Source organism: Choristoneura fumiferana, chromosome 5, assembly GCF_025370935.1.
Source record: "Choristoneura fumiferana chromosome 5, NRCan_CFum_1, whole genome shotgun sequence".
In the NCBI taxonomy this organism is placed as follows: Eukaryota; Metazoa; Arthropoda; class Insecta; order Lepidoptera; family Tortricidae; genus Choristoneura; species Choristoneura fumiferana.
Window position 1 is genome coordinate 14,223,349 of NC_133476.1, and position 14,590 is coordinate 14,237,938.

Consider the following 14,590-nt stretch of genomic DNA (forward strand, 5'->3'; position numbering starts at 1 on the left):
GAACGGTGTGCCGCCCTGTAATTATCCAGTTGAAGGCTTTCGTCGCGCTACGTTGTCACCACCGGATATGCAATACGTGGATCCGCCCGCGCAGCAGGTCCGCCCTAACTCTATTGCCCGTGCGGTATTTACGCGAATAGCCTTTGGCAACAAACGATTATCTTTGACGTTTAAGGCTGGATCGGCAATTTAATAGAGCAATTTGCTGAACATTTAATTTTAATTTATCTGATCCAATGCTGTGAATTATGAGTATTTCGCTTCATTCATCTATTCAAATATGAAGCGAAAGGCACGTAAACTTAATTTTGGAGAATTAGATAAAAGTTTTAATGATATTTTTAATTGGGGAGTTATTATGTAGTAAATATTTATAAACAAATGTTTTCTAGAAATTTTTGGTTTTCATAACCATTATTGATAACGTACCGTCTTTAGAAGTGTATATGGCCGCAGAAAATTAACATAACGAGTGTTTGTTGCAGATGATGGGTATGGTAGCAGGCTACGGCTATGGGTGCGGGCGCGGCGACGCGCTATCACCGGCCTCAGACCTGTCCTCATGCAGCAGTGCTTCCTCGGGCTGGTGTCTGCCGTACCCGCAGTACGCGCCCTATTGGCCGCCGGCCGAGGACGCACGTGAGCTTCAACGCCGCTGCGCCAAGTGCCGGTGCCCCAACTGCCTCACCGAAGCCGCCGGCCTCGGCCCCAACTATGGCAAAGACGGCGCCAAGCGTGAACACGTCTGCCACGTCCCCGGCTGCGGAAAAGTCTACGGAAAAACTTCCCACTTAAAAGCTCACCTCCGTTGGCACACCGGCGAACGACCATTCGTTTGCAACTGGCTGTTCTGCGGCAAGCGGTTCACGCGCTCCGACGAGCTTCAGCGTCATCTGCGCACGCACACCGGCGAGAAAAGGTTTGCGTGCCAGCTTTGCACGAAACGCTTCATGCGCTCCGACCACCTCGCTAAACACGTGAAGACTCATGCGAACGGCACGAGGAAGAGTAAGAAGGCGAATCAAGAGGATAAGGAAGAAACTGCGAGTACTGGGGAGAAAAGTGAACGACGAGCTGCCGAGCAAGTGGCGCCGGTCTCTGTTGGCAGTGCGAATTACGGAACGGTGCCGACGAGCACGGCGCCGAAGCAGATGTCTTTGAACTACGCGGCAGTAGCTCCTAATGTATCCAGTGCCGGTTACAACAGTGGAATGATGTTTGGTGGCGGTGCAACCGCGGGTTGGGCGCCCGAGCAGAGACAAGAGGCGCTGTATGCACGGTACCAGTACCCGACGCTACCCGACGCCACCCGTCAGTATCCCACGCATTTCCCCTCTTACCAATGCGCCACGAAGGATAATTACGCTATGTTCCAAGGACATTACAACCTACAGCCACCTGTAGCTCTAGGACAATAAGTGTGCCCTCCGATTAGATCATTAAAAGTTTGTTAAAAGTTCCAAGTGAAAAATTCAATCAGTTATTCAGTTGTATGTTACCTACTAAAATGGGATTGGTTGTGATTGTAAGTTTTTTTGGTGTTGTGCTTCTGAAAAATGTAGGTTGTTTATCATTTTATTAGTTACCAGACAATACTCGTATATTGTGATGTAGGTATCTTATTTTGATGTAAATAGTTAAGTTCTTAATTTGACGTGCCTTGCTGATTTATAATAAGTACCTAATTGTTATACTATATTTAATAATAAATATTGGGATATTTATCTGCTATTTTGCTGTTTCTGATCATTCTCATTATCAATTATTCTATAAACATAAGTTCTTTAAAACTATAATATCATTGAATCGTACGCAGCAAATGCTACTAGCATTTTGTAGCAAAAGTATGAACTCACGCTCGCGCCATTAAAAGTGTAACTAGATTCTTAAATAAATATTACCTAAATATTACCGAAAATTAACACCAATAGTTTCAAAGCAAAGCCTGTGCTTTGATTACTAGACAACAGATATTGATATAAATATTATTTTACATAGGTAAACACCCTACCTAACTACTTAAACCCACATTAAACATCCAATACTCGAGACTAGTTAAAACATTCATATTTTTCAAACAAATATCTCCTCCGAGCGGGGACCAAACCCGCGGGTTTACGGCACCGGGTCCTCAAGCTTTGTAATCAGGTTCTCTAATCGCATGGTTATCCGGTCGCCATGCCAACTTTGCATTTCACATTTTTCCAGATCCTTTCTCTCTAAATCGCAACCCGACCGTATCATTATCAACTCCTGACAGTAAGTAGTAATTATCTTAAATGGCGTGGACAAATGTAGGTACTAGTACTAAAGGTAATATCCCCACAATCGTGACCTTTAATAGGTCAGGTTTGCAAAGAAAAAGCGATTCTGTTAACTTTTAAATGTCGAATGTCGTCACGATGCAAGATGTGAAGAAACTTTGTTTTTGTTTGTTTAAAATATTAAATTATTAAACCTATAAATACAATGAAATGTATCAGTGATATTTAAGAGGAAGACGTAAGTATCTTATTCGTTAACAGATTATGCGGAGTTCTAAAGCCCTACTGAATCAGTAACTGATGACTGATGCTACACCGTTGCTACGAACGAGGTGCTACGAAATTCGTAGGCGTTGTATTTCGGAGTTTATGAATTAAGAGATAATGCAGTTAGTCACGTTATGGAAATTTTTTATACGGCTTAAATGTATTCCTTATAATTACTGTTATGAACATGTGTGCTCAATATCTTAGTGATTGGTTTAGTCGTAGCAGTTTTTTTTTGGGATAAAAAATTCAAGCTACGCTTTGTATACGTTGTGCCTAAAGCAAACTGCCTTACATTACACTAAATACTGAAACGATAATCGAACAATTCAGTTTTAGGGTTTTGTAACCGAAGGGGACAAATTAAACTCTATTATTGTCGCTATAAGTACTGTCCGTCTATCTATTTGTCTGTCGCAGGGTTGTATCTCGAGAACCGTAATAGATAGACAGTTGAAATTTAAATATTATGTGTATTTTTACAGCAAATAATAAAAATAAAATTATATCAAGAGTTAAGCGCCCAATAGTATAAACGTATTAGTTTTGTTTTTGTTGTAACCCAATAACGTTTAAACATAAACCTCAAACCTGGGACAATAATAGAGCTAAATTAACTTTCGTTATAGAGATAAATTATTGATATGAAGTACTATTAGAAAATCACAAAAATCTGTCAAGTGTGAGTTGGTCCTACGAAAAAAAATTAAACTTTGTAATTTGTTTGTCAGTGGCTTTATGTAGTCAGATTGATGTTTAGAGATGAACGAACCCCTCAGTTCACGAGCCTGACTCGTACTTGGCCGGTTTTTTAAATAAATGCCAAGGTTTTCTTTTTATAAAAGGCTGACATTGAGATTTGTTTCATAGATACCGTTGAAGTGGTGTTTAGAGGACCGGATAGCCAAGTGGTTAGATTAGAGAAACTGACTACGAAGCTTGAAATCCTGGATTCAATTCCCGGCCCAGGCAGATATTCGTGAGATAAATACGAATGGTTGCTTTCGAGTTTTGGGTGTATAGTTAATAATGTATTTACCCGACTGCCCGAAGAAGGGTTATGTTTTTATGTAAGTGTATCTATTTAAGTACCAATTAGAACCCATAATACGCATACTTAGTACCCACCCGCTTACCCGCTGCTTAGTACCCATAATACAAGCTTTGCTTACTTTGGGATTAGGTCAATTGGCGTCAATGTCCCGTGGTATTTAGTTGAATTTTGCCCACTTCTAGTGATTGAATTGACACTTGAAACTTGGTAAAGATATTTAGATAGGATGTAATGCAAGTACAATCAACAAAAAGTATGGTCAACAAGGACACATTTTTTTTAATTCTTTACTAAAGCTATGGCTCTTGTATAGTTGATACTTATGTATGTGGTTGAAGTCTGAATCTTAGTTTGCAACGCTTAGTTCCGCCTCTCGGCACGAGATGGCGCTAGCAGTCGCACTCGCGACGCTGCGCGGTAATTGCGCGAGGCTATTATCTGGGCGGCGCTCGCCGCGCATGGCGGCCGGGCGGCGGTGCGAGCGGGATGCACTCGATAATACGTAAAACAAAACGAGGGAGTAATAATGGTAAAAAACGAGCACGCAAATTATAGTGAGAAATGAGGCAGCCGGTAGCGGTGGGGGCTCGCGCCGTGCGGCGGGGCAGCGAGCGGCAGTCGCGGTCGCTCGCCGTTCGCCGACCGCCCGCGCCGCCTGCGCCTCGCGAGTGAGTGAGTGTGTGACATGCGCCTGCCGCTGCAGCGATGAGCGGCAAGGGCTCCTCCTCACCGGACCTGCTCATGAATGTGAGTCCACGCTCACTATACTCACGCCTTACTAACGCGCATGCACCAACTAGATATGGCAAACGACGTAGAGCTCGCGTCTGTTTAATAAACAAATAGATCTATTCGGTAAACTCTTAGGTATGCCCGCGTTCTAATGCGAGGGGAGCTAGCTCCGTATGGAGTCCGCTTAACCCGCAACGATCAATTTCAAAGAAGTTCAGTGAAAACATTTCCATGCAGTTGATCGTTGCGAGATAAATCTAAACCCTACGGAGTCTACTCGACTCGCAGTAGAAGGTGGGCATTCGTTTCATATGCTTAGTCAAAAAGGCAAAAGAAAAAACTACAAACTGATAAAAACATAAAGATCTTCACGGTTTAAAGTTGTGTAAAGTTTAGAATTGTGCCCCAAAGAGGCAGGTTCATAAAACGGTTTGTTAGTCCCGAGCCACCCCCGGGTATTGTCGATTTAGCACGCACCATAAGCGGCGCATTACGACTCGCCGGGATTTGGTCTCTGCGGCCCCTTAGAGCCTTAACCTCTATTACTATTCATAGCTCTCGAGGGCGACTGGACCCGCACTAGAAAGTTTCTCCATCCAAACGAAAACCCATGAGTGGAGTGCCTATTTATTCTACAGATGTCCATACTCAGTATGTTTTGAATAAGCAATGGAAATTTTTGGTTCAAGGCTCTGAATAATATATGTACGGTATTCGATAAACTACTTCAATCTTACTTAATTGAAGTACGACCCGGTTTATACATTAATGTATATGGATAAACCAATATTGTTTTAAATATTCAATAGATCGTTTTTCTTATGTACCTACTGTTACCTACTGTAAAAAAATGTACATATTTATAACCAAGTCAAACTTAACCCAGAAAACAAATGCATCTTTAAAATAGCCATTTTTTAATCTCATAAATATGCTCACCTATATATTCACATAAAGAACGAAAACCAATCTATTTAGTCAGGTCCGTCACGTAAACGTTATTGTTATTAACCAAAAATAGCCCATTAAATTTTGTTCCGACCATTACTAGCTCCATAAAAACTACCGAAATGTTAATTCAATTAAGTGAACTCAAATAAGTTAGGTCGCGGCGCCTTCGCGGCGTAACCAATCCTTAATGACACATAGAGCCTTCGTCCATTTTCTACTCAATTTCCTTTTCGTATTAGTTTAATCTAGAGGCAGGACTACTGGCGCCAAAAATTATGCCGCGACGGCCGTGTCGGCCGCGGCTAATCTGTTTAGCGTGGTCGTGGGCCCGGCTCCTTTGTGCGGTGAAAAAGGAAGAAATTTATGCGTTTCGGCGTCGTGTGTGAGTTTTTTGTGGGAATGTAATTAATAATTCAGCGGCAAAACTAACAGTGTTTTCGTTGTTGTGTCGGCGGGAGTGATTGATGCCCGGGACGGCTTCGATTAGCGCCGCGTGCTCTATGTACCTACTCGCCTAATTAAACTTGTTACTTAACTATGGCTCGATGGTAACTACAACCATCTGATTAGTTCGCTAGGTACAGTCACCAGCACCAATATCTGACACAACAAGCGTGCATAAATATCTGATACGACTCTATTTCTAGGGCCGGAAGGACGTGTCAGATATTAACGCTGGTGACTGTACAGAATGATCTGCATTTGAATGAGTGGAACAATCATAGCATTTAATAACGTTGTCAAATTTGCGCTGTGTATTTTTTTTCGAAATTAAATTTGTTCCCGCAAATTTGTCTGTTTTACGCTAGAACTTCGCATTAGTTTTTATTAATATGGAATATCTGTACAAACAAACAAAGTTTATTTCTCAAGGTTAATATGGAAAAGTTATTGATAGGTACCTACTTTTGTTTTTGATTAGAGTTTTAATTTAATTTGATGTTCTTAGTAATTCATAGTACTTACCTAGTTTAGTGATATGTACTCATACTCAAATATATCTATTTAGAGTACCTACATACAGATATGAAAATTGTACAAAAATATTTTTAATAAAGAACTGTTAGTGCAAAAATAATTAAATACCTACGCGCAGGTAAGATAGAACATATTATGTCACCTAAAGCAAAAAAATAATGAAGTTAAATATCTGAAAGTAAAAAAAAACTAGAACAACTACCACTTTGATATTTGCTTAGGTACAACTGAGGTCAAAGATGTGTTTATTTACAATTGGCTACCTTGTCAGCACTTCGCATTTTTGTATAAAATTATCAAAAACAATAATGTGACAAGAAACTGACATGTAACTATATCTTTGACCTCAACTACACCTAAAGTACATTCCTAGGTCCTTATTTTCAGCATATAAAATATAGATGAGATGAGAGGGGTCTATATTGGAATCCATACATATTAAAAGTCATATTGTAATGTTTACAATAATGATCATTTGCCATAACTGTTTTTTTAACTATAAATAATTACTGATTGTTATAAAGGAAACGTAACGTAACCTATAGAGTTCTACAGGATGGCTGAAATTCAAAATTCCTAAAAATCCGAATTCCTAGAATTCCTAATTGGCTTTAGAGAAAACAGAGTTATGGCAAATGATCACTATGGCAAACATTATATTATGGCTTACAATGTTATGGATCGTGAACGAAACCAGAGATGAGACACGAACTGCCTTACAGATAAAAAAAAACAAACCCGCATTTCTGGCAGCATTAGGCTCAATAGATGCATAAATGTAGAACCCGTGGATACAAGATCTAGTTCGTCCGGAAGTGAAGCCGAGTTCGGCGTGGGCGCAGGCTACCGAGCCGCAAGTCACGCTGCATGTCAGGTGTCAGGATTATTTGTTTTGTGGCATGGCACCGACGCAAATTGAATTTAGAGGTTACGGTGTTAAATATAATTTGGTAACTGTCGTTGAAGTCTTCGTTTGACACCAAAATTAAATTGTCACGAGTATCATGTTTTGAGATATTGAAAAAATTCAGCCATTTTGATGATATTTCTGCATTGGCGATGAATTTAACTTGGTTTGATCACTAAGGAAAGGCGGTTTCCGGATTCCGGTAACCGCCGAGCAGAGCTCGGCCACCCAGTTACTTTTATTTAAAAACAAATCATATTTAATATTTATCAGCTTTAGACTTATGGAAAATCCGAGCATCATCATTGCTATAACGTTTTAAACTTTCGTGATTCTCACTCATAGTCAAAATACCATATACGGGACTTATCACGCTATTTCATCATTGCTCTATATTATCATGGAATAGTTAACAAGTGCTTTTAAATTTTCAAACGTTGGGCAGGTACTCCAGCCTTCCAGTTCTTGCCAGGCAGAGTCTTTACAACGGCAACTGCAAGTTGTTCAGTAACACTTGTTATTTAATTTCCTATTTAAATAGTTGAGGATACGAGCAATTCTATGGAACTGGACTGAGTTAATTTGCTATGTACGCAAAACGCAAAACTACCGTTGGGTGCAGGCAGCAGCCGTGCCGCAACATTTTAATTGACCACGCGATGTTGTGCGGCGTCTCAGCCGACTTTTTCTCTTCTCCTCAAATTGCTCTAAAGTGCTTAATGAGCGATGCGTGCAATCGCCGTTTCCCCGTACGAGAGGTTGCTCTTATTTTACATAAATAGTTCAGCTCGACGAACTAATGTCGATTCTCGGTAGGTACTGTAATTGCGGCTGTGACAGGCTTCCGTCGCCTTTCCATCGGCTGACGGTTAGTGACGCCAAACAGCCGCACCAAATTATAGTGATTTCGCATTAATAGCGCACACATCTAGTACTTACATGCGCCGGCGCTTGCGACATTAGGCGTCCTGCCATCTGCCCGTCTTAATCGTGAACGCTTGTCAAGTGCCTATCAAACCATGTGGATAAACGACTACCCTCCCTATATATATAACTGTTACTGTGTGAAGACCTCCGTGTACCATTTTTTTTAATCAATTTGTTTTACTTCTTTTGATTATAATATAATTTATGGAAGTACTTTATAAAAAAAACCTCTATCTTTTTCCTTAACCAAACTTGCCGAGGAGAATGCTCTGCAAGAAACTTGGCATAAAGTATTATTTTCAAAACAAAAATTATATTACAATTATTTTAACTATTAAGGCTAGCAAACAAATAAATATAAATAAACGTAGGTAGATTACAGAGATAAAACTAACCTGACCTAACCTAACCCAACACCCATCATCCAAAAAAAGAGAAAGATTTGAATTGTAAACATAGCTTTGATACTCATATTTGCAAAGTACAATATTCTGTCAAACAACCAATTGGGGTTTAGACAAAATAAAACCATAAAAGTGGCAATATATGAGATCCTTAATATTATAAAGACATTGTAGGAGGGTACGATACGAGTGATGGTAATATTCATGGATATGTCAAAAGAATCCGACCGGGTATCACCTCACGTTCTTTTATCTACATAAGTTATAATACGCTTGTAGCAGTTAGAGGGAAATTATAAATGGATGATATCGTATTTAAATAAGAGGAATTAATGTACCTGCAGTCGAACAAATTGAATCATGACCCAGGGTGGAACCTTTGTGTTACTAATGTCATGTTGACATCTCATACATTTGTCAAGGAAATCATAGTGAACTTGATTATTAAAAGATTCCACCCTGGGTCATGAATGATTCAATTTGTTCGACCATACAGGAGTACCTAACAACTTTATGTGAAAACCCCAAAAGCGTTATTAACTTTTGGGCCTGAATTTAGCTTCGTCAAGTATGGAGTGCCCCAAGGAAGTATTTAGGGACTCCTGCTTTTTCTGGCTTATATCAATGATCTGACTGGCACAACTAAGCAGACATTTGTTCTTTTGCTGATGTCTGTTCTCTGGTTATATTATTTTTATTTTATTTATTCAGAAACAAACAGTCTCTTATATACATGATGATATAAAAATTTATGAAGCAGAGGCTAATTAAATTTCTCGTATCGTTATCAAGTAGCTAGAACGAAGCTAGGTAGGTATACAAGATATAAATTTCAATAAAAAAATCAGAATTAATTGAATTTCATGCACCACAGGGAAAACCTAAAGATACCAAACTGTTTTTTTTTTATTAATTTGCTACATATCTTTTTTTATTGATTTGTTTTTATGTTTTTAGTGTATACTTTAAAAAGTGAATTATAATTTTTTACCCCTTTTTTGAGCTGGAAGTGGAAATTTAGATTTAGTTTAATTTCATGGTTAATTTTAAGTGTGATTTCGATGAATTCGGAAAACTCAGAGGTGCGAGTCCGAGTTCGCACTTCGAAACCACTAGGAACAAACATGAATGATAGTGTTTGATGCTTAAGTAGATATAGTAGAGTAGATATAAGTAGATATAATTTTGTGAAGCTTATCTATGGATGTTGCATTCCTTTACAGGTATTACAAATATATCTCACACTACGACGGGTCTGATCTCACTGAGACGCAGCACGATGACATATTTAATTGAGACAATAGCATTTGACGTAGGTATATAAGGTATGTCTCAACGAAGTATGTCTCGCGTTACAATTTCTCTTAGTGTGATATAAACTGACCCTTACGTCCTGGTACAAAACAAACCCCCTCACGTTTCCTTCGAAACTAACCAATAAACGCTGTACCCTTTTACATGAATGGAGATAATGTATGCAGTTTCTTTTCCGGGACAAGACGCTTTGTCGTCAAGCATATTTTACGAGAGAAATGGAGTTATTTCCATAAAACAGCCGTTTGCTTTTTGCTAGGAGGCTGCGGCGAGCGCTCAGCACGTGCGCGCTTCTCTGACATTTCCGCACTCAGCGCGCCGCGATACCATTTATCATTCACTTTAATGGCTCGCAATTTAGCGTAAGTTTTAACAATATTGCCTTATAGTTAGATTATATAGATGTTGCAATGCATCAGTGCCTTTGGTTGAGTAGAAGTACGTCTTCATCTTCGTTATTTGCGAGTGAATATGTACTTATGTCTCTTTGAGGCGGTGTGAGCATATCGTGCGAGTGTGATACATTGCTCTAAGTTATTGATCTTCGATGACAATATGTAATGCAACTCGCACTGTCCTTCTAAATATGGCGTATGTACTTACTTACCAAACCTATCTATCTAATACATTTAAACGAGCAATTCTTGTATAATATATATATATTATTATTAAGTTTTAGAGTACAATGGTGGCTTTTTTGTATATCTGTTTAGGTACTATTTATTTATTTAGTTGTATATATATATAATTATTATTTTTGAAAATGTTTAAGTAAACATTGGCTTCTCTTTAAAATTAAACCCTTTTTAAGGAGGTACATGGCGGTTGTCAGCTGTACTGTAGCACCTTAATGTTGCAATGCAGCACAATATCCATTGGAAATATTAAACAGTCTATCAAGTGCTTAGGCGTCCATGAAAATAAATCGCACCTTGCGTTCACATCGGAAACAAGTGGATCGCATACCTAGCAAAAACAATGGTGGTTTTGGTTTTTATCAAAATTGTCTGTTATGGGAACGTTGAACAATGCGGGTAGACGGAGATGTTAGTGATGCGTGCTAGATGACATTAACTCCTAAGTATGTCTCTCGCCTCAGCCCCGATGTTTCTACATCATTAAACACCGCATGTCGGCATGTCGTTTCCGTACTTGTGCCTCTGTGACATTTATACACTTTTTATTATAACGTTTTATTGTATATTCATTTTTATACTTGTTCAATTATTTATATACACCGTGTTTTTTTGATATCCGTTAACTTCGGCAGACGGCTCAGTTCATTAATTAATGAACTAGCTACCTGATTATTAACTTTTTTGTCAAATTAAAAATGAATAAAAATTTTTTTTCATTCATATAATAAATTCACAGTCATTGTTAATAGTTAAATTGTGAAATAAACAAACTTGACATTGGCGTGACACATAAGAAAGAAAAAAAATCATATGTTTAACTTTCTTTTGCTAAATATGTGTGTGAATTAAAAACGGATTAGTTATGGACTTTGAAAAACATCATAAATTAAAGACCTTTACGCTGTTTTTCTGCTAATAATTAGGTAATTATCTTAACTCTTGATTATCTTTTAAACAGTAGGAGTTAGACCTAAACTAACTAGACTAGTGTGTCTTAGAGAAATTAACTTAATTTGACTTGCAGGTTGTCTCCTTAAAGTTAAAGGATATCAAAAATAACACGGTGTAGATATAAATAATAAATAGCATCTAGTCGCTCTTATCGTAAAGTAGCTGGATAATATATTCTGATCGTAAAGTTAATTACATTACTAGCAACTCTGTGTGCGTGAGAATTTTTAAATTGAGTTTACAAAAGGTAAAGGTAAAAAATAATTTGGCAGAACTTTAGATTTCAAATGTAGTATTCATGTACTCTGATCTTCAATTATTCGTAGATAGTTATCAGAAACCACGGTATCAGTTATTTGATTTTCGTTATTATTTAATGATTTGTTATTTTCATTAGGTATTATCAAGATGAAAATGAATAACGATGATACAGACTTGGCACACAGGGGGCCGACTATTAAAAATCACATCACTCAAAATGGTCAATTAAATTTGGTGAAAAATTGTGGTGGAATTCAAATACGAGTACCTAGAGAGTAAGTAGGTACTAGAAAATAACGGTTAGATACCTTATAAGCTCGTCGAAAATTTAATTTGAGCTGTAGTTTGTCACAATACCCACATTTGAATGATATTTTCATGTAGGTAATGATATTATGGTTAAATTCTATGGATAATAAATTACAGAACCTAATTTAGTAATTAAACCTTTATCATTGATGTAATTTTTGAGCTGAGTACATCTTCAATTTTCATTATTTTCACCGATAAAGCCCAAAAAAAATTTTTAGACCTCGCGGACTCTACAATCTTGTATTCTTATTTTGAAAATCGGCACAGACATAATTATGAATCAAGTTTCTCTTCTTGAAATCGGTTCGAAGTTTGAACTCCGACTAGGTCGCAGTAAAGGCAGGGCAGTAAAGGCTGTCGGCCCAGCGGCTGGCTCTGCGCCTCGAGCCCGACGATTATTATTTCGAGCGCCGATCAACATGAAAATGAAGGCCCATAAATTTATTAGACATAGTGTCGGCCGATTCGCCTAGGGCTTGCATTATATAAAATATGTCAAGAATTAACCATTATCATAATAAGAATGTTTTACGCGGACAAAATGAGTTAACTTTAATATCCGAACATGAACTGTGTCAAGATTGGAGATGATCTACAATAAAATGTGATCTTAAACTAATTGGTTAAAGATGTTTTTTGTATAAAATTCTATTTAGAGATTGATTATTTTAAAGTATTCAAGCAAAAATAAGTCTTGACTTTTGAAGAAATTTTACTATACTTTTTATACTACTTATTTTTCTAGTAACAATACCTCTAGGTTGATAACTATTTATATATATTGATAGCTGAATATTTACTTCAGCAGTGATTGACTCGATATGTCACCCATAGATTAATCTTCGCAATTTGCCGATACGAGAGTCTGATTCTAAACAGAGATATCGCGCCCACGTTGACCGTGAGGGCCACATATTAAAATGTAAATTTATTGCGCGATATTTTACATAAATTCAAATTGGCCGCCATATTCTGCTGGCCTTACATTACATCACGTAATTATGGTGCGCACAATTATTATAATTTTCTTATAAATACACCCATAAAGAAGTGCGAAAAAACAATTTCATAGCGTACGTTGGTATTATTTATGGCTTTTGCCGAAGATAAATGGTAGATTGGATCGTTTTGGGGTTACAAATGATTCGTCAAGTCATTTACTTTACGCGATGTTGTGGAATTTCTGCCACAAGGTAAATAGGTAACACAAAGACACGTTTGAATAGAGACTCGTAAGTCATTAAACAATTATCTTTTACCTACCTGAGTATAACAGTGGCGCCGCACTCCGAGCATTTCTACCCACAATGTATTAATGATTTCAGATGTTGACCGCCGTCTAAGATCATTAAGTACAACGGCAATTATAACGTAAACATCTGCGTTCGTACAGACAGTCACGAAATCCTTGCCGCTCTCATCTCTAATCATCGGTGATTCATCTAGGGAACAAAAATTAATTATACACTTTGTGCTCCAAAATCTTACCTGTGTTCTTTTAATTACAATCAACATTTAGTGATTTATTGTGGACACAGGTGTTCAGAAGATTTATGAAAACTGAAAGCTTGAAAACTTGTACTTAACTATTTGTCTTAATATAAACTAACATTATGAGGAGAGAGGACGCCACAAGACTGTATGTTGTACCTAAACACTTTTGTATCGCATGCGTGTTTTAAACTTGTGTTGAATGTATGTAGTACATTCAAATAATTATACAAAGCACGGAAGTACCATTAAAATTCCAAGATTTTGAACGTTTGCATTCTACGCGTGAAAGTGGACACCTTTATGATCTAGTTTTAATTAAATTCAATAAGTCTGTAATTATGTCCTTTGCCCCATTTGTTCGTCTGAAATTATTTCATGATTACAGACCACGCTCTGAAGTCGGCCTGGCAGTGAATACGTTGATACGAAATTGACAATTTATTTGTAAGAACTAGTACTTAATTGTAAGGTAGCATATTAAATTTTTAATCAAATAACACCTGAAATAAGCTTCAGTTTCAGTCCGTGTCTAATAGGTTGGTAATTAAAGACGGTAATTATTTAAATGGCTTACCCGAGGTGTGTTGCCATAGAACTCGGTATTTAATTTACTTACTAATTCCTTTGTATTTTACGTAGGTAGGTAGATGTAGGTAAACGTACATTTCTTGGCATAGGTTTGAAAGAAAAAGTGTAAATAATTAAAAAAAGGAAGGTTGTGCCTTTTTATTATCGTCAAAAGTCAAACAAATAAAATGAATGAAGAAACGTAGGTACCTAGATAGAAGATCGAATATAAATAAATAATGTATAATATCATTCAATAGGTAGGTATAATAATGTATTGTTTGGAAACAGTCGCTAGCCTGGCACCGTTAAAAAACTATGTTGAATTTGAAAGACGATTGGAAAATTTTACATTTACCGCTCTATTCCTTTTCCCAACTAGTCAAAAATGTAATCCGATCGATTATTTTGTAGCCTACTGCTCAGGAATGACATTTTCACAGATGTATTTTCGAAATTTTACTCGCAGTTAGACGTTAAGCAACACATAATGTAAAACCAATGAGGGTTTTCACAAAGGCGAAATATCGCTAGATGGCGTTAGTATCTTCTTCTCTTTTAAAATATGG

The 14,590-nt window shown here is 37.5% G+C and overlaps 2 protein-coding genes across 3 annotated transcripts in view; both read left to right on the forward strand.

The window, feature by feature from the left end:
- Nucleotides 1-1,667, forward strand: LOC141428237 (uncharacterized). The gene is made up of 2 exons (XM_074088098.1): nt 1-97; nt 486-1,667. Exons 1-2 carry the CDS (start codon nt 68-70, stop codon nt 1,416-1,418), a joined length of 963 nt encoding a protein of 320 aa, XP_073944199.1. The 5' UTR covers nt 1-67; the 3' UTR covers nt 1,419-1,667.
- Nucleotides 1,668-4,191: 2,524 nt separating this feature from the next.
- The window catches only part of Sp1 (transcription factor Sp8), an 81,905-nt gene continuing 71,506 nt past the window's right edge, over nt 4,192-14,590 (forward strand). The window contains exon 1 of one of the 2 annotated variants that reach the window (XM_074088094.1): nt 4,192-4,332. In XM_074088094.1, coding sequence (XP_073944195.1) covers nt 4,291-4,332 — 42 coding nt within the window. In that variant the 5' untranslated portion in view covers nt 4,192-4,290. The remainder of the gene's footprint in view (nt 4,333-14,590) is intronic. The other variant, XM_074088097.1, reaches the window with a different exon arrangement.

Bases quoted from the DNA above. Each gene is read 5' to 3' on its own strand.
- LOC141428237 (XM_074088098.1), top strand. From the start codon at position 68: ATGCAATACGTGGATCCGCCCGCGCAGCAG. The intron at 98-485 runs GTCCGCCCTAAC...TGTTTGTTGCAG, and splicing joins TGGATCCGCCCGCGCAGCAG to ATGATGGGTATGGTAGCAGG.